Source organism: Terrapene carolina, unplaced genomic scaffold, assembly GCF_002925995.2.
Source record: "Terrapene carolina triunguis isolate 2854851 unplaced genomic scaffold, T_m_triunguis-2.0 Scaffold69, whole genome shotgun sequence".
Lineage (NCBI taxonomy): Eukaryota > Metazoa > Chordata > Testudines > Emydidae > Terrapene > Terrapene triunguis.
This window is the reverse complement of record NW_020664420.1, coordinates 51963561-51984677: the sequence shown is the minus strand read 5'-3', so window position 1 is coordinate 51984677 and position 21117 is coordinate 51963561. Positions and strand designations below refer to the sequence as shown.

Below are 21117 nucleotides of genomic sequence, written 5' to 3'. Positions count from 1 at the left end.
CAAAGAATTAAATGTTTGTCTTTACAACCCTGGGATAGGTTAGAAAAAACTCCATATGGTACAATGAGAAGATTCATATCTGGTCTTCTACCATTGATAGCTTAGTTTCCTCTTCTCCTGGTTTATCTATTACAGGCTAGTCAGCTTCAGCCTTTGTACAAATAACCACCCAATACACACCTTGCTGCTCCTTATCCTGAGGGAGCAGGTGGGAAGAAAGGCTCAGGAAATGAGGGATGCTCTGTCTTCCTGCTCCCCACCACGGCACTGCCTAAAAACTTAGAAACTACCTACTTCCACTTGTGATTCTTCCCCCTGCCCTCCAACTTCACCCATCTGTCTTGTTTCCAAAACTGCCCCACTCCTTCCAGTTAGTCAAGTTACATCTATGTCTAGGGCATTTATCCACTGTAAACTATTCAGAGCTTTGATTTCTACCTTTAAAATGTTCTGTCACTTAAAACCAGTTCTTCATATGTTTGAGTCAATTAACTTCAGTAGAGTTACTCCTGATTCACAGCAACATGAGTGAAGAATCCTTTTTATTTTTGCCCCTTTTCCTTTTTTAAAATACATGCTTCTGGGTTGCCCTTTAACTCCCCAAAAATGGTGCTAGAGCTGTTACTCTTTTCTTAAATCACTGCATTGCGGCATGCTATTGCAAGTATGGTCCAGTGGTAGGGCATGAGACGCAGGTGAGCAGGGTTATATTCTGTCTGTCTCTCATAAGGATCAGCAATGTGATCTGGGAGAAATCATTTAACTTTCTTCCTCAGATTCACTATATCTAAAATAGAGAGAGGGTTGAAAATCACTGTATCAGTGCCAAGTGGTTTTATTTGTCAGGCAGTATATCCACTGTAAACCACAATTTATGAGAAGACAATCTCAATCCTTACTCTGAATTCCCTTCCTTTTGCGAATTCAAGTCAGACCAACATTAATTTGACATTTTTTGTGGTTTATTCTTAAACCCATCCCTCGCCAAACATCTTGCTTTTTGAGTTACCTTAAGCCTACTGCAAACAAACAAATCATAGAAATTAAATAGTAATAAAACTGTTGTTGGCTTCATATCATAAATTTTATCCAGTATTTAAATAGCAATTATTTCCAGAAACTTGGCAATTGTAGCCACATAAACGATCAAATTGATTCCCGTCACAGTCCATCTTTGTCTGGAAAGGAAATGCCAGTAGTGTTTGAAAAATGGATTATTAAGGACGTTGGTTCTCTGAAGGTGGCTCATATGTTCTATTTGCTAACACAGCATCTTACTGGAAAAAAAATATGTGCAGCTTTTCCCTATCCCAGATTATTTTCTCTACAAATCTTTGGAGCAGGGGCATGTGGAATTAGTTTAAGCAAAGCCGAACCCTGATCCTTCTGACCGCCTCATCTTTCCTGTGCTGTTTTGTCTATGCCTGCCTCAGAATATGTCAACAAATTTCCTCTAAGCTCAGAAGATGGGGGGAAGGAACGGTGATTGTGTCTTTTTTTTTTTTTTTTTTTAAGGGAATAATTTAGAACAGACATGCTTTCAAAAATGGTACAAGTTTGTCTTGTAAAATATTTGTAAAGAAAAATAGCCTCAGGATCTCCTAAAGTAATCCCTGCTGAGTTTTGGAGACGTCACAAAGGGCATTGTTTTTATTACATAGCTATAATTCTTTTCTCACACAATTTGATTATGAATCAAGATACATTTATAATGAAAGCAGCATCTGAGAATGTAAACTGAAGAAGCAAAACTACATACAGTATAAAGAGCAGAAAGCAGCTGTGGCTGAAGTGTGGTTTATTTGTTTCCTACTATATTAAAAAACAGATTTCTTTTCATGTATCTGAGGTAGCCGTGTTAGTCTGTATCCACAAAAACAATGAGGAGTCCGGTGGCACCTTAAAGACTAACAGATTTATTTGGGCATAAGCTTTCATGCGTAAAAACCCCACTTCTTCGGATGCATGGAGTGAAAATTACAGATACAGGCATAAATATATTGGCACATGAAGAGAAGGGAATTACCTTACAAGTGGAGAACCAGTGTTGACAGGGCCAATTCAATAAGGTTGGATGTGGTCCACGCCCAATAACTGATGAGGTGGTGTCAATACCAAGAGAGGGAAAATTGCTTTTGTAGTGAGCCAGCCACTCCCAGTCCCTATCCAAGCCCAAATTAATGGTGTTAAATCTGCAAATGAATTTTAGTTCTGCAGTTTCTTTTTGAAGTCCGTTTTTGAAGTTTTTTTGTTGAAGGATGGCTACTTTTAAATCTGTTATAGAATGTCCAGGGAGACTGAAGTGTTCTCCTACTGGCTTTTGTATGTTACCATTCCTGATGTCTGATTTGTGTCCATTTATTCTTTTATGTAGAGACTGTCCAGTTTCGCCAATGTACATGGCAGAGGGGCATGATATCATATGGGACATGATGGCATATATCACATTAGTAAATGTGCAGGTGAATGAGTCCCTGATGGTGTGGCGGATGTGGTTGAGTCCTCCGGTGTCGCTAGAGTAGATATGGGGACAGAGCAGGCAATGGGTTTGGCCATGTACATTGGTCAAACCGGACAGTCTCTACGTAAAAGAATGAATGGACACAAATCAGACAGCAGGAATGGTAACATACAAAAGCCAATAGGAGAACACTTCAATCTCCCCGGACATTAACAGATAAAAGTAGGCATACTTCAACAAAAAAACTTCAAAAACAGACTTCTGTATTGTTGGGTGGGCTAAAGGTACCACTGTTTTCATTTTTGCTTGATCAATACATTATTTGAACTAACAGCAATATGGTTATTAACCTCACAAATGAATTGAGGATACAATTTGACTCTTATTAGTGGATTCAGAATGACTTGCATGTTTTGCATCCCCTGGTATTTACAGCTTTTAGAGTATACTGAATCATTAGAAATAGTTTTGTCATATATATCCCTCATATGATTGCTGCATTACAGGCAACCCATCTTTTGTGCCTCAATTCTTTTAACATCTTTAGAAGAAATCTTGACACTGCAGTTTTTGAACCAGTGTCACTAGAGAACCTTTGGATGTTTAAACACTAGATATTTCTCTCATCCAAGCTGGTTTATAAGGAAAAAAGCAAAAATGACACTATAAGAAATATACCAATGCATTTTCTACTCTCAAACTATTGAACATTAGTGGAAAAAGTAAGAGATATTAGACTGCAACACAGAGCAATTCCATTACCTACTGTGGTTTTGGGTCAGATACAATATATAAAGAGTAATTACTTCATTCATAGGGGACCACGTTAGTATGTACTTTGTAATGGAAGAAGTTTTAAAGTAAAAAATTTCTATCCAAACATTTTGCTTTTCAAAACTTTGCTAACCCTGAAAAGCATCTTTTTAAATAGAACGCTTCTAAGAAAATACATTATAGGCAGGATGACAGTGAATCAATCCATTAGTAAATTTTTGGCCTATTTATCAAACCTCTGAATCACGTATGTTCTGAGAAAGGCCAGGGGAAAATGACTTTTAGCCACTGTAGTGGTAGAGTCGTTACATGCAGCATTTTTCAGTGGTAGAATCTGACTCCATATGGATCTGATGCTATGTGGCTACTGGGTGAGGATTCTTGGGGAGATCTCCTGGGGGGACGGAACAGAGTATCAACACGGGATGTACCTTGTGAGTAGTCCTTCAGGTGCATATCTGCTTAGCCTACTTGTTGTCAGTTTAATCTGTTCCGCTGACTAACGGTTCCTTCAGGAGGCAAAAAACACAGACAAAATTTAGTAAAACCATCAGCATGAAAAGGACTTGTAAGGGATGATTCCTAGTTTTCAGAGGCAAATGGTCATCCTGTTTTGGTCATTTCACAAAAAAAAAAAAAAAAATTGATCAAAGGATCTTAAAAGTTGAAAAAGATAATGAAATTGGATGTATACTTAATTAGACCTTTATATTAACACTAGGTGCATGCTGTCACATGGGTATAATTCATAATTCATGGAGGGGAGGGATAGCTCAGTGGTTTGAGCATTGGCCTGCTAAACCCAGGATTGAGAGTTCAATCCTTGAGGGGGCCATTTAGGGATCTGGGGCAAAAGCAGTACTTGGTCCTGCTAGGGAAGGCAAGGGGCTGGACTCCATGACCCTTCAGGGTCCCTTCCAGTTCTATGAGATAGGTATATCTCCATATATTATAAAGTGGAAAAAAGACAAAAATGGCTGAGAACTTAAAAATTGGATGGCCACGGACTGCAAATCTGTGATGATTGAACCTGGTGATATTCGGAACAAAACAAGAACTCTCAACCATGCTTGTAGCTATTTCCATTGCTTCACACTGACTGTACAGAGACAAGGTGGGTCAGGTAATACCTTTTATTGGACCAACTTCTGTTGGTGAGAGAGAGAAGCTTTTGAGTTTACACAGAGCTGCTCTTCTCCAAGACCTGAAGAAGAGCTTTGTGTGAGCTTGAAAGTTTGTTTCTCTCACCAACAGAAGTCGGTCCAATAAAAGATATTACCTCACCCACCTTGTCTCTCTAATATCCTGGGACCAACGTGGCTACAACAACACGGATGTTCTACACTTCAGAGTGACAACACAGAGTGACAATCCTGGAATCTTCTTATGTAGATAAAGTAATGGCTCTATGAATCAAAATCCAATACAGTTTGGAAATCTGGCTAAGGAAGTAACCAAACTACCATACAGAATGCCACCTCTCCTGGGAAGAGGGTGTGTGCTCATTGGCTAAATTCAGTGGAATGATTGTCAGACATACCAGTGACCTCAACAATTTAAACACACATCTGTCTGCTGCTAAATAGTGCACACAGGTTTGTCTGGGGAGACTGCACCTGCTGTGCTGTGGGTGTACCAGGATGTCCTAACAGGCTATACATTTAATTGGAATGTTAATAGACGATAGCAGCATAGGATCAGCAGTGCAAGGGTTTCTTTTTGTATGTCTATAATATTCAGAGCTGAAGGGAGGAGCTGCAAACCTTCCTATCACACTCAAGTTAATTCATTTGGCATTTCCCAATAGTGTCTCAGTCAAATTTAAAGTAATCCCTGCCCAACGGTGAGAGGAGGGGGAGAAAAATCATATACAGAAACTTGACAAGTCATTTTCTAAGGTCAGCAGCCTGTCCTTAGGACCTGAAGTGTGTCTGGTTTCTTACTCCCTATACTTCCAAAGGAGCTTTTATCATCTTGAAATGTGGATACCCACATCAACTGAAGAAAGTGCAGTTCAGAAATCTGAGATGTAATATAGCTGCTTGACTCTTATCACTGACCAGAGTTCATAGGATATGAAAGTGGCATCCTCTATAAGCCAGAGAGCTGAACTTTTGAAATGTATTTAGGAAACTGTTACAGTGACAGATGAAACTATGCTCCATTATGTACCTGGTTTATACACTGTCTGTACACAATATTCAAAGTAGAGGGAAAGAATTGTGGTATCTAAGATACTGCCATGTGGTAAGAGTTTCTAAATGCTGACTTTTTACTGATGAGCATTGTGTATGTCTGCAATATGTATGATTTTGAAATATACTTCAGAAATATATAGGACAATGAGTACAGTCAAAAAAGTTTTCACATAATTATTGCTGCTACTTCCTTTTTTTTTTTTTTTTTAGGATAGTGAAAGAAAAGGATTTATGAATAAACTCTATGCCATCCAGGAGGTGTGTGTCAGTGTCCAGAATGTCCTTGATGAAGTGGCTTCCTTTGGAGAAAGGATAAAGAAGTGAGTGCTGACACATTGGTGCTGGATTGCACTCTGATGGTGCTCACATTTTTTCCCTCCATACAAGCTGCAAAATGTTACATTCTTTTGGCGGGGACGACAGTTTTGGATGATATATTGCTAAATCTCATCATTATTTACTTTGCTTTATGCTGGCCCTTGGATGCATGAAAGTCCTGTCATTTTAATTCTGGAATTTAGAAATATATGAATTGGAAAAGAATCAGAACTGTGGCTTTGAAGTAAGAAATAAGACTGTCTTTCAGATGAGATACATAACACTCTTTTTAACCCAGACATTTTAAAAAAATCAATACAAAGTCATGATAAAAGAAATAAGCAGACCTAAATAAGGATTTCAGAGATTTTAAAGATACACATGTATTCTATTACTAGGAAGGTTTTATTTAGATCAGGTTACCTTGAAAACAATTTCTCATCCTATTTTATGTGTAATTTATAGTCTTTGTGCATAAAATATATGACTTACCAACATACTTAACCACTGCTTATTTTTTAAGATTTAAAACGATACAGCATATGTATAGATTGTTTTTGAAAACAAAATTATGCAGTGTTTGCCTTTGATTGATGCTGGCCCATTACAGGAAGTTTGGTATGTGTTTGACATGTTAAATGAATGAGTAATTTAATGTTTATTATTTGAGACCAGAAACATTCCATAAAGATTCTCTCAACTAAAAGACAGGACTAAATTCAACCTGGATTCTGCCAACATAAAGTCAGGTACATGTCCCCCTAAGATGGAATGTTTGGTGCAAAGCATTCACAACCTCCTTTCTGCTATGTCAATGCAGCCAAAAAGGTAGGGAGCTGCACTGATTCAGAGCATCCCCTCAACAGCCTCTACCAGCAGGGTTCCTGTGATACACTCAATGGACTCTAAAGCTGAGTGACAGTGAAAGCATTGTTTTCCTGCCTCATTTTCAATACTGTCCAGGGTCCAGACTTCACACATCTCTGTACTAGATTTGGTGAATCTGGCCTACGTGATCATTTATATTCCATGCTTATGAGATTGCAATATGTGCACAGTGATATAGCCACAAAAGAAATACTCCCAGTGGAAGCGAATCAGAAGAAAATGGCATATTGGTAAGTGGCCAGTCCACAGGATATATGAGGCTTACCATGCTCTCAAATGCTGCTTTCCTTCACCTCTTAATAGGCTAGTAGAAAGTGTTTTAGAATCAAGATGGTTTGGGTTTAGGGTGTGGGTTTTGGGTGGTGTTGGTGACCTGTGATAAACAGGAGGTCAGACTAGGTGATCTGATGGTCCCTTCTGGCCTTAAACTCTGTGACTCTGTGAGAATGGTGTTACAGAAAGTTGTAGTCTATGAATTTCAGAACAAAGGCTTTAAAAGGAAAACCTGAGAGCTCTTCCAGTGGGAGTATGTGTGTAAAATAGTGCATTATACAACTTTAAACCAGGCCAGACGCACACCAGCAGAGGTAAGCACAGACACTTTATATTGTGCAAGCTCTAAAAACAAGCCTCCTTTTGAAAGAAACCTTTCATTAAAAGGCTGCACAGGGAAGTCATCTTGATTATTTTGTTAAATTGTGCGTTTTGGAATTAGATATTTTTGCTCCATTGTATAAGAAAGCAACATAACTTGCTAAACAAGTGAGATTAATGACACTTCCTATAAATCTTTGTAATTTGTTCCTAAAAATGTAAAAGGAAAATTGTACTGAATACAGTGCTAACACAGCACATACGGAGGTTTGCTAAGTGAGGAGCCAGTGTTCCCACACATGGGGTGTCTGTGATCCATAGCACCCAAGGCGAGTCACAAGAATGCGAGCAGACCCTCAACCTTCTGTTCCCCCCAAATACATGCAGAAGAAGGGAAAAGAGCAGGTGTCCCCCAGGATTTAGGGAGTGATCCTACAGCAATTGACACTTACATAATGTTCACTCTGGAGACATGTCAAAATTGCTGGGGAGGAAAAAGACAAACACAACCAAAAGAAGCCCGAGATCATTATGAAAAATTATAGCTAGCAACTCAGACAATAGTAATTATTTAACCACAGAAGCCAGAATCATTTAGCCAAAATGATCCGGATACATATCTATTAATAATAATTTAAAGGGACACTGTCAACCTTTTTAGAGCCAAAAGCATACTTTTCTTATGGGAAGACAAATGCCAGGGAGCATCGTTGGAGTGGTAGTGATTTTTATATAACAATCCCTTTTAACCAAACTCCATTTAACAAAAGCTCCCCTGGGATTTTTTAAAATCAGCCATCTGGCCTTCATCTCTTCACTGCACTTCAGGGTGGGAGACCCACAACATAGCTGCTTCCAGACTCAGGCTCTACAAAACTGGCTGCTCAGCAGATCTTTATTACACTTTGAGATCTGGGACACACACACTTAGGGGTTTTTTAATCTGAAGGTTTGATGTACAAGCCATTTCCCTGAAACTTCCGTTGGAGCCCAATCCCTCTGTTTTTCCTTTGTCTTTGAACGAATAATGCCCGTCCCATTTTTTTGAGATTGGTACAGCTTGTTTCCTTATTGTAATTTCCTTTCTCTTTGACCACTCCCTTCTTTTGTTTTTCCCTTTCCTTTGCTGCCCTGCTTCTGTCTTTTTTCCTTCCCTTTCCTCCCTATATTGTCCCTCACCTTCAGCAAAATCCATCGTACATACCTTTCCCTAACCCACTAACATTAGTGTGAAAAGGTTGCCTACCTTGCACGTAGGCACACTTTTCACTCAGTCCTCCCCCACTGTGATTGAACGATCACTGACAGGAAGTTAAACAGAGAAAGACGTGCCCTCTGATCAGCTTTTAATTTCTTTCTCTGGCCATGTATTTCAGACAGAGCACAGGGGAGAATCAAATCAGACTACCCAAGCAGCACTGTATAATACTCTCATTCCAGTTAAGAGTGGAGGGATGCCTTGGACTCTGTTTGAGCAAGTGAACAGAGGGCAGGGATCTGGGGCTAAAATAGGGGAAAGTATTGGAACTCCTAAGGCCATAAGCATTGGTTTTCAGCTTGCATACAGGCACTTATAGGTGCCATCCTGCATGGGACAAAGAGTCTAAGCCCCAGTTTCATCTTCTCAGGGGGTGGGATCAAACCCGAGAACTCCAAAATGTTTAGCATCCATGCATTCATATGCAGTTTCAGTCCTCTCACTGCTGAATACTGACTGGTCCATTTACAGAGTTGTAGTCTGCCTGCCCGTTGTTTGTTCTCTTATTAGTTCTGTGAAGTGATCAGACTTCTGACTTATGTTAATTTTTCATTCAGTACATTCAACTGGACTGTCCCATTCTTAAGCTGGCTGGCAATTGTTGCCCTCTGTGTGTTCACAGTCATCCTGTATTTCATTCCACTGAGATACATTGTCCTTGTCTGGGGTAAGTAAAGCCTTTTTTTAACTGTCTGTGCCACTTAGAACAAACTGTTTTTTAAGGGATGAGTTATACTGTCAGTAGTTTTCAGTATTTATGGTCATGAAGCTATTCCATGATGGAAACAGACAGGCTAGTTAAAAATCACAACTGTGTAAAGATTTAGGCCCACCTGCAAAATGCATTTTTCTTGTCTGGCATTCTAGACTTCATCATACTATAAACATATAGCCATGAGGATTCTTCATATATCAAAGTGTAGCTTTGTCTAGATATTACTCTGATTTATTTTCACCACTTACACATGAATAGGGACATTTCAATCTATATAGTGCATTTAGGACAATATGTTTTTGCCGCAGCACTTTATCTTGTGTAAGTGTATGTAAACACAGTGCTTAGACACCTGCTTAAAGGGTCACCTTTAGACTAACAAAAACATATATGCTATTTTACTGGTGGATAATGAACAAAAGTGGGTTGGCTTTTTTTTGTTTGTTTTTGGTTTTTTTAGGAGACAGCTTAACCTCTCATATATGCTTGTGTATTTTATTTATACTGATTTAGAAAAGCTACTGTACAGTATACTAGTTATAAAGATTGTTCAATGTTTTCGATCATATATTTTTAACACCCCCCCACCTCTGTAGAGGCTGTACCTGCATTCTGTAAATACACACCCTGTACAGAGAAAATTCTCATGTAAGTCTATGGGAGTGACTAGCTTTTCTTTTCTGGAAAAACTCATGTCTTGGAGAATTCAATGTTCAGACTCCATGGACAACATATAAAATCACTAAAATGACTTCAAATAGTTAATTTTCTTATATCTAAATCAGGATTAGGAAACTTGAAGCAAACTGGGTGGAGGCAGAATATTTTGAGTCCTTACACATAAATGAAATGACACCAAAATTGATTATACAGTTCAGAAAACTTGTATTTGATGAGCTATGAACACAGAAGAAACAGGAAGCAGTTAAGAAGTTTTAGGGAAAAAAATCTATACAAATGAAAGAGGCAGGTATGAGGTGTTTTATGTTCAAGGATTTCATCTTACTACTTACTTTTCTACCGCTAAGCTTCTCTTGCTATGAGGCACAGTCTTTTAGTTTGTTTCCAAAATTGCATTTTTCCCCACATAGACCAGGTGATAGAGCATTTGTGACAGAAGTTTAAACTGTTGACTAAGTCCAGAAAACTGTTCTTGAAATGGAGCCTAGCAAACACACACACATTTTCACTTTATTTGGAGTTTCTACCCTCCTTGATGTATATTCAACTCCTCTTCTCATTCATTTTTTCTGCATTTAAAAGCAAATGCTTATTTTTATTTGGTTTTAGTGAAAGACAGGTTGTCACCTCCAGGAAAGTAGTTTCTGAGCTGCTTTGCAAATTCATATGGCCATGCTGCTGTTTAGTGAGGCAACTCTTCTCCTTAAGAAATTTCCTCCATGCAATGTCAGATAGTATCTGCATTGCTACATTTTTCTCTTTTGCACCCACAGAAGACTTTTTCTCCAAGACTCTTCATTCCAAAGGATTCTTTGCTCTTTCCTCTGAATAAACTAAGAATTCTCAAACTTGTCCAGTGTCTCTTCTGGACCACCTGCAATCTAATTCTGTTAAGAAGCAGCTGATTCCATGTGGTCTGCCAGCTCTTCCTTACCAACAGGTGGTCTAAGATCAGTTTGAGAAGGTCTGGGATAGACACTTGATTTCTCAGTGCCTCCAGGCTGAATTGGGTCCCCTCAAATGGATGTGTCTGGGTCTCAGATTCCCTATTCACCAATTTTAGTAAGGGCTGGAATTTCAAAACGTACACCAATTACCAAATTCACCCCCTCAGGGTGCAACTTTCTCCTCTCCTCATGTCCTGCACTGCAGGGCAGTTGTGTAGAACTGTGGATTCACTCTGTCGAAGGCCAGTGGTGTTACCACTGCTGCTCTGCTATACACATTCTGCCAAGGGCATGAAGCTTTATAACCTAGCTAGAGTTTCATAGATGATCTACCAGCAAAGGCTGCCTGAATGAGAAACGGAATCAGCTTATGTCCCAGCTAGCTTGGTCCCAAGACCCACAGAGCAGGCCCAGTTCATTTTGAGTGCTGTCCCAGCTTGCTCTGGCTGATGTGGGATTCTGGGAGGCTTGTGCCATTGTGGGCCCTGCTTTGGACAGATTTGTTTTCACAGCCCACAAATTAGGCCTTGCCAGGCTATTACCCAGGGAGCCCTCCGGGATGCTTCAGACCCAGTGTCTAATATGCAATAGCAATTGTAATTTAGAAATGCTGTTTTAGCTTAGACTTGGTAAGATGGGCGTGGTACCTTAGAACTTTGGTTGCTGATTTGAATAACCCAGTACAGCTTTTCTTTTTGTGGAAAAATAAACTATCAAACCTTCCATTCTAATAATATTCCTAAGTCAAAATATATATTAAAAAAACCCACAACAAAACTGTGACAGGAGCTTGAATCTGACAGTATAGCCTGAGTTCTGAAGCAGAGGAGTAAAGATCATTACTTTGATTTACTGTAAAGTGCCAGAAGGTAAAAACAAAACAGTTGCCACTAGAGCTGACCAGGAAATCAAATTTCCATTCTTCAGTAATGGAAGAGTTTTCAGAAAATTTGTCCCAATCGGGCCAAAGAGTCTAAATTTTTTGTGAACTGAAGTTCTGCAATATTTAATTTCAGAAATACCAAAACACATTTCTGGAGTGAAATATGCTCCCCAGGACCCTTGGTGGTTGCTGACTGAAACTGACATGCAGTTTTGTAATCAGAAGCTGCTAGGGCTTCCAGGATACCCAGCTCCATGACAGTCCCTGAATGTTCAGAGTTGAGGGTGCCATGGAGCCTGCCAGCCCCAGCAACATATTGCATATTTCAGAAACATCATGTTTTAGTGTTTCTGGGATGAAATATTGTGGGATGTCAGGACTCCCCAGCTCTCTGGGCAGCTTGCTCCCCAGACTCCAGAAGTTGGGCAGCCAGCTGGTCCAAGAGTCTCATATCATGGCAGAGCTTCCCTGGAGCTGTCAACTCCGGAAGCACTGGGGTTCCAACTCTAAGACAATTCTTCAGGCCAACTGCCAGGGAGCTGGGCAGGCAAGCTGGCAGGAAACCAAGCAGGTTTTTCACTGAAATGTGCCTAGCAGGCAGGTTTTGAAACATGACTAGCAAGGTAGGGTTCCATTGGAACCCTTCTCAAAATCTACATGTTACCACAAAATGTTTTGCTTTTGACAAATTGGCATTTTCTAACAGAAAAATGTTCCATCTGAAAACTTCCAATCACCTTTAGGTGTTACTGCCAAGATGAAAATTAAACGAGGGGATAATGGGGGGGGCGGGGGCGGAAATACTCCATGAGAACATTTAGAGACTGATACCATGTCTACACTACAAAGTTTCGTCAGTGCAAGTTGCATCGGGAAACAGTCGTTGACTTTTGTATATCACTTGGGTACTTGCGCGCTTGGGTGCTTTCGTTGGTGCTACACATACCCAACATAAGTGTTGCGTCAGTGTAAAATCTGGCACACCCTGGGTAGGTATCCCAGTGTGCCCTGTGCCACTGCCCAGCCCACTGTCTTTTGGGACATTTTTGCGGTGCTTTATGGGATATCAGGGATTTGCTTAGTCATTTCTGGGACCGAGAGGTCAAGTTACCACCATGCTGCTTTCTCCATCCTGAAATAATTCCCACATCCTATAATCTTCACACCATTTAAAAAAATCCCCACAGCCCCATGCACTGCATTTTTATCTCTGCCATCTCTCTGGCAGAAGCATGGATCCGTCACAGCTCAGCACCATTCTCATGAGAGTTGCTAATAGGAGATGCACGGTTCGCCTGTATTTGCAGAACTTGAACCAGTACTACTACAACCAAGATTGTGATGAGGAAGATGAAGAGATGTTCAAGCACAATAACTAGATACTCATGGGGATGATGAAAAAAATGCCAGGTTGCTGCTGGTGATTGCGGAGCCGTTCCACATGGTGGATCACTGCTTATGGGCTTGAGAAACGAGGGCTGATTAATAGGATCTCATTGTAATGCAGGTTTGGGATGATTAGCTGTGGCTTCAGAACTCTTGGATGTGACAGGCCACACTCCAGTATCTGTGTGCTGAGCTTGTCCCAGACCTCCAGTACTGGGCCATCAAAATGAGATATACTAACAGTGGAGAAGCAAGTGGCAATCATGATGTGGAAACTTGCAACGCCAGATTGCTGTCCATTAGCTGACAATCAGTTTGGAGTTGGAAAATCCACAGTGGAGGCAGTTGTCATCAAGTGTGTAAGGCCACTAAGCATCTCCTGCTACACAGGACTGTGATGCTGGGTAATGTACAGGAAATAGTGGATGGATTTGCAGCAATCGGGTTGTCAGACTATACTGGGGTGATACACAACATGCATATCTCTATTCTGGCACTAATCCACCTTGTCACTGTGTACATCAACAGAAAGGGATACTCTTCCATGGTTATGCAAGTGCTAGTGGATCACCAGGAGCACTTAATTGATAGCAACATGATACTCTCATCTTTAAGAACACAGGACTTCTCAAAAAGCTGCAAGCAGGAACGTACTTCCATGACCACTGGATTACCCTTGGTGATGTTGAAATGCTAACAGTGATTCTGGGGGACCCGGCCCACCCATTACTACCCTGGCTCTTGAAGCTGTACACTGGCTACCTGAATAGCACCAAAAAAAGATTCAGCTACTAGCTCAGCAGGTAAAGACCGTTGAATGTGCTTTTGGTAGATAGAAAGGGTGCTGGTGCTGTTTATTCACTAGCTAGGATCTCAGCAAGGCCAACATCTCCTTCATTATAGCTGGTTATTGTGTATTACATAATATCTGTGAGGATGAAGGGGACTGGGTGTCTGCTGAATTTGAACAGCCAGACACATGGGCTAATAGAAGAGCCAACTGGAGATATATGGCTAAAGGAGGCATTAAAGAAAGACTCTTAACAGTCAACCACAATCATGTTCTCTGATGGTTTTATGAAAGTGACTGTCGTGTGTACGAAGATTAAATACCAGTGGGTGTTTGCTTCCTGCTGTGAATTCTGTAATGCTTGGTGTAAACTAATAAAGATACTGAGTTTCCAAAAAAAGAACTTTGTGTGCAAAGAAACAGACAACAAAATTAAAGAGCCAACAAACAAACAAAGTTAAGTCTTCTACCAACACTGTAAAAGGGTGAACCATACTTGAAAACACCAAGAAAAAAGGAAGTAAAGCGTGATCATTAATATTCATATATGTAAAACCTACTACAGTATAGTAGGTTGTGGCTACACATGCACCGTGTGGTTTTCACAGTTCTGTATATGTGTAGCTATGATTCTTCTTCTTGTCCCGCCTGTGTGCAGTGGTAGGGATAAGGATGTAGAGTAGGCTGCCATCTGGTATGTTGGGGGATGTAGGGAGCTGCGACTGTGGAGTTCTCCAATAACTGGAAAGGCTGTTGAGTCCAGGATCTTGGGCATGTAGGTCAATACTGCTCTGCAACATCTGAGTTTGTTGCCTGAGCAAATTCATGATGTCCTGGTGCGCTTCCCAATGCACCTCTCTGTCTTTTTCCCTCTCTTGCAGCAACTGCTCTCTCCATTCTCAGTCTTTCATGGTCATATGGCTCCTCCCAAGCCCTATGTTCACAGACTTGAGGCAGTAGAAGATGGGAGGGAGTCAGAGAGCAAGTCCTTCTGAATCCTATTCTTTCTCCTCCTGATCAGGGTCAGACATTCAGGGGCATCTTCAAACAGATCCTGCCTCACAGTATGTTCCTTGCCACATCTCCTCCCCACCTCCTTTCTTGTGGAGGAAAGACCTCAATATTGATGCAAAAATTACATTAATAAAATTATTTTGACTTAATTTCTTAAGTCATTACAAACTTGTTTGCACCTTTATTGAATATTAAGATATAGCTTTAAGAAGGTTATAGTCAGGATGTTTGGAAATACGTTTGGCTAGTTATGTTAGGAAATGTTAAAGCTAATCAAAGAAATTCCAGGTTTCTGTTTTTATTTCCCATGGACAAGCAAATATCAAGAAATAAAGCATGTAAACATTGATGTTTTAGGAAGAAACATGATTGTGAAAGGAATGTAGGGTGTGTTATCAGAGCAATAAGTTTAGGTAAAGTGGGCTCTACCAACCCCCACACTCTTGCAAGAAAACCTGCTTGTGTTCTTAAACACTTTAGAGAAAAACATGTTTAGTTGGAGATGTTTTAAACTTTTATTTATTTCTTAAATGTTGAAATGACAAACACCTCTGTGAAATGCAGACTTCCAAATACGTTAGCTGAATGAAAACTTCCTAATATAGCTCCTGATGTCATTGCGGTGTAAATGTTAAAATGCCTGATGGACCAACATGGAATCTAATGACCTTGCTCAACTAGTGTGAGAAGCCATTTAAGTATAGGATATTCATATTAATGGGAAATTAATTTCTGGCAGTGCACAAGCAAACCCTCAACCAACTCTGGAATAGAAGAATCAAATCTCCAAAGTCATCAACACTTAATTATTGAAGCTCAAGACTATTTGAATTATTTAATTAAAAAAAAACTGTTTTAAGAACAGAACTTTTGTATAAAAACAGGAATGTTTTGGAATATTGGAAAAAGATTAAAAGAGAAAACTAAAAAAAAATCTTAGAAAATGGACTGAACAAACAGAAAATTTTAATTTTAAAAGATATCTGGATCTTTCCATCCCCAAGAACAAAGGCAGTTAAAGAAATGCTGCATATTCATTAAACAGACTGCATATTCAAGAGCTGAAAGTGTCACCTAAGCCAACCCTGAAAGGATGACAGCAATCAACTTTAATCTAAAAATTTTAAATCTAAAAACCTCAAAAGGGTGTGTTTTTCTATAATTTCTTGAAAATAGGAAGGAGACGGGTGTAAAAACTCTGAAGTGAGCCCCTCACACATGCATACAGCCCCGTGCCCCTGCCCCTGGCTACTCTTCTTAGACAGCAAGCACCTCACAACCCATCCTATCCATCCAGCAAGCTGCCACAGACAGATAGGAAAAACACAGAAGACTCAAGAAGAAACCAAGGAAACCTCCCCAAAACGTCAACCTGGTTTGGTGAGAGAAAGTTAACTAAGACACTGCCAAGACCCTTGTAATGATTTTATTGGGCTATTATAATGCTTTTGTAACTTAAAATATTAACTTTCTCCTGTTAATCATCAGATGGTTAAACCATGTCTTCCTGGAGAGGAGATGCGCTAAACATTGGCAAACAGAAATAGTGGATTTTAATTGGATTTAGGATTCTTAATATTGATTAATTGGCCTGAAATGGCTTCTACTAGGTAACTAATTTAAATATTTTCTTCAATTTCATAGGATTAGTTAAGATTGCTTACTTTTTCCAATTATAAACTGTCTGGTTATTTAAGCTTAAGCTGTTTATGTAGAGGCAACAATAGTTTGTTTCAGTATCTAATACGATGCTAAACTGCATTCACAATAATTCTAGGCAACATTATACTTTGGTCTTAACTTACTAAGAGAAAAGCACCCCCTGGACTGGTTCACTCTCCAGGGTGTAATCTCTTTTAAAGCTCTCCACAGAGAGAGAGACAGACAGACAAGAGATTGTAATGGAAGTCACCAGTGATTTACTTGTTGTTTTCTTTTCCTTTATTTAATAATAAAATGATTAATAATTATGATTATTTTTCTTTGCCTTAATCGTGGTGTCCCCTAAAGTATGTAAAAGACCCCCCATGACTAAATAGTAGGAGCCCCACATCCTTGGGTTGGCAGCCAGAGAAAAATTAGTAAGAGTTGGCCTACTGCTTCGTGTTTCTCTCAGCTAAATAGTTTTAGTAATTTTTAAAATAAAATTACGTTGTGTCCAACAATTTAAAATTACCCCTTTCCAGTCCACATCTGCCCCCCCATCACTGTTCACAGCCGGGATCTCCTCCTCAGGCTCCAGCAAAGCATTCACAGTGCTCTGTAGAGTGTCGGTGGAGTCACCACCAAGTATGGCATGGTTTGTTGTAAAACGGCAGGTCTGGGGACACCACCAGATTTATTGTTGCCCTCCCTTGCCTTCTGATATCCCAGGCAAAGTTCCTTTGCTGTCAGGTGTCACTACTGTTCATCCCTCTCAGGCCCCTGTTTCAGCATCCCCTGTGCAATCTGCACATAGCTGTCAATATTTCTGTGGCTGTTCCATAGATGTGCTTGCACAGCCTCTTCTCCCCACACAAGTAGATCCAGAACGTCTTGCCTGCTCTCAGCAGGAGTGCTTCTAGTGCCTCTGGAGCTGGCAAGGTCTGATGCACACAAAAAAGGTGAGCTGATAGGTGTGTTCCTCAAGGGGGAGGCAGTTAGGAAAAGGATTTTTTAAAGGAGGGGTGAGGAGGTGGTGGGCAGCTTTGGGTCTCTGTGATCTCTTGGCTGTGGAGTTTGTGACCAGAGAGGCCACTGTTGCAGGAATAGGGGCACCTTGGGACAGCTACTGGAGAGCAGTTAGAGTTGACATAGGAAATGCAGTGTTTACAGTCGCACTGTCACCCTAAGTAGGTCAACTGTGTCACTTGGGGAGATGGTGTCATTGTGTCACTGTAATGGTGTGCATATGTTGGCAGGAGACAAATTTTGGTGTAGACATGCCACAACTAGGTTGATTCAAGTCAACGTACGGTGCCCTAACTTTGTAGTATAGACCAGGCCTGAGTATACAGTGCACTAAGTTAATGCTAAAAATCAGCCTATGAAATGTATCTTACAATCTTTGTCAGAAGTTTGCCAAAAATGTTTTTTTAATAACTGATGATATAAAAACTCCAGAGATTTTAATAACGTTTGAACTATCACTTTTCCAGGCATCAATAAATTTACAAAGAAACTTCGCAGTCCATATGCAATTGATAACGATGAGCTACTTGACTTCCTTTCCAGAGTTCCCTCAGATGTACAAGTGGTGTGTATATATTTTTTTAATTCTCATATGGTTGTCAATTTAACATTAGATTAATAATTCTATGGCTTTGTTTTTTATAATTTTAAAAACTGTATTATTTTGTTTTGACTTTATATTCTCTGGCTCATAGAAATTGAAACTCAAACAGGCTGGTGAGTCTTCTGCACTTTTTCCAGTTAGGGAATTAGTTTTTGCCTGGGTTGTATCTTTAGGGAGCCTCAGGGGCAATCAGTAAAAAAAAAAAAAAGAAAAGAAAAGAAAAAGAAGGTTTGGGAAATGGTAGTGGGTGACCGAGTTGCTATTAACCAACTTGCAGGGACTGTTGTAAATATCGCTGGAGTAATGTAGTGCTGGGGTTTGTTGCAGGAAGTGCTGCTGCCTGAAGCCATCAGCCCCTGAAGAGAGGAAATAGGGATATCACATAATGAAAGGAAATTCAATAGTGCAGTCAATGGCAGGCTGTTTTGCCCAGTATCTTGGGGTAGCACTGTGAATTTGGGTGGTTGTTGCCACCTATTTTTCTAAGGTGAAAATTGTTTTATTTACTATAGGGGATGAGGTTGCCCTTTTAAAAAAATGTGTTATGAAGTTCATGCACTTATATTGTGGTGTGGGATCTGACATGAACTGTTAAGTGTTACAGCATGTTGTTCTCATAAATCACTAGGTAGATCAAGAGGATAGGCTTTAACATTTTCAGATGCTGGGTTAAATTCATACTTGGTGTTGCACTTGCATACATTATGCCTGAATCTGCCCCTCTACATGGTGTGGGCTTTGCATTACTGGAGAATGTATTAAATAACAGATTGTAAGGAATTTGTATTTATCTCTTTCAACTGGATACTGTTTTATTTTCAATGTAATATTTTGTGAGGAAAACAAAAAGACTTCACTAAATCAATACCCTATTTTATTTCCTGGCAGGATTTTCCTAATTCTGATTTTTCTTCTTACTCCAGATCTATCATTCTATTGTTTTTGCAGCCCAGCTGCAGATCCCATACAGTTTGAAGCAGAATAGCACTTTTTTCCCCCCAAGGAAAAAAAAAATCTCTTATTCTTTTGGTGCTCTTTTTTTGTGCTGGTGAGTGGCCACCTGACCAGTTTCTTTCTGAACGTTGTGTTTAAACAGGTGCACTACCAAGAACTGAAACAAGATCCCAGTCACAGCCCAAATAAGAGGAAGAGAAACAATCCTGGCTAGCCAGCTTCATCTCCTGAGGAGTCTAGCATCTGCTGAGGGAAGATAAAAGGAAAAGCCCAAAGCCTAGGCAGCATTTCCTTTCTCTAAGCTTTTTATTTATTTTGCCTTTTTATCACAGTGGAGAGAATTTGTAAATATTGTACAAAGGCATTTATCATTCAAAATGTATTTAGCATTGTACAGAAAAATTTGATGAAGCCTTCAAATATGGGTTATACTGTGGGGAAAGCCTGTGATTCATAACATAACACAATAAAAATACCTAATGTAAAATAAGTGGTAGATATGTAATATCTTTTGATAGTAGAAGGCACATAAAACTAAATTAAATATTCAAGTCATGCTGATTAAATCTGCAAAAATATAAATTTAAATCTGATTTGAAAATGTAAGTGCAGTTTTATTTGAACGTTATTTATTTGATAATATTTTTATCCAATAAGTTTCCATTACAGTTTTTTATTTTTTATAAATTTAAACGGAAATACAATGTAATGGAACCTACTGCATTTAAGTTTTATCAAAGCTTTAGACACTCTTGTTAACTTCTCGTGCAGTGTATTCAGACTGACTTGGTGTATTTCTCATTAGCTTACAAGTAGCCCAACTGCAAATCTCTTACTAGAGCTCCATTAATTGAAGAGATTCCTGCCTTTTTTTATCATTCCATCATGAGACTTTAAAATACATACATATATCTAAAAATACTGCCAGGTTTGTAACTGACTACATCTCTTTTTATATGTACCAATAATTTTAATTTGTACTAACTAGTTTAGTGAATGAAATACATAGTTCAGTTGTAAAGAAAATACTATCAAACTAAATCCATATTGCTTCAGGTGTCAGGTTATGAACACCATTTGTGCACATAAAGACTTTTAATACTAAACTGTTACAGAAAATGTTTTTGCTTTCTAATTACAAAGTCATATTAAAATGCTTTATGGCATATTATATTACCTGTTACTGGTGTGACATACAGTGTAAGGGAAAAATGCAGTGGTAAAAGTGATACCAGTTTTATTTCTTTATTTAATAAAGTAATCAGTCCTCCTGATACAGACATCCCCCACTGCCTGAAAGTCTATTTTGTAAATTAAATGGCATGCACACAAAAATGATTTACATTTCAAATGTTTGAATAGCCATTGTATAAATAATACATAGAGATATATTCTCATATCTCTGCATGAAGAGTTCTACACCTAAAGTAACTCCCCACATAGGAGTGTACTATACACTACTAAGGGCCTACTTATTTGACTCTTAGTAATGTCACATGGAATTTTGCCTGAGTAGGAACTGCAGGATTATGGCCATGAGAAATTCTCTGTGCCCTACTTTGTGGGGCAGCTGGCTTGTGTTGTGATTGCTGGGAAAGTTGCATTGCACTACGTATTTGAAAAAGATATTTAGAAATAGCGCGTGCAGGGAAATGTATATATGTGTCTAGCTCTCATGAGCAATGCAGTTAATTATTTAATTTGGAAACTTATTTTTGTTGTAAAGATATGTTGCTAATTACAGCTTTTTATAATAGAGCTATTTTGATCTTTTCTGTTTGTATAACATGCCTGAAAGAATGCCACTCCTATTACCTTTCTGTGAAAAGCCTTTGGCCTAAATGTGCTCCAGTTAGATAATTATGTTATAGTGATCTATTTAAAATGCACCCATACCTATCCTGTCACTGTTGGTTGCTGAAGAACAATACACCATTAATGAACAACTCAACTTTACTAAAGCATCATTATTGTGGGACTCT

General features: G+C 39.3%; 1 protein-coding gene across 1 annotated transcript in view; it reads left to right on the top strand.

Annotated features, from left to right (window-relative positions):
• MCTP1 (multiple C2 and transmembrane domain containing 1) overlaps positions 1-19764 on the top strand; it is a 451536-nt gene extending 431772 nt beyond the window's left edge. The window contains exons 18-21 of the mRNA XM_024206867.2: positions 5644-5753; positions 9049-9158; positions 18045-18142; positions 19278-19764. Of these exons, the coding sequence (XP_024062635.1) occupies positions 5644-5753; positions 9049-9158; positions 18045-18142; positions 19278-19349 (390 nt within the window). The 3' untranslated portion in view covers positions 19350-19764. The remainder of the gene's footprint in view (positions 1-5643; positions 5754-9048; positions 9159-18044; positions 18143-19277) is intronic.
• Positions 19765-21117: the final 1353 nt, after the last annotated feature.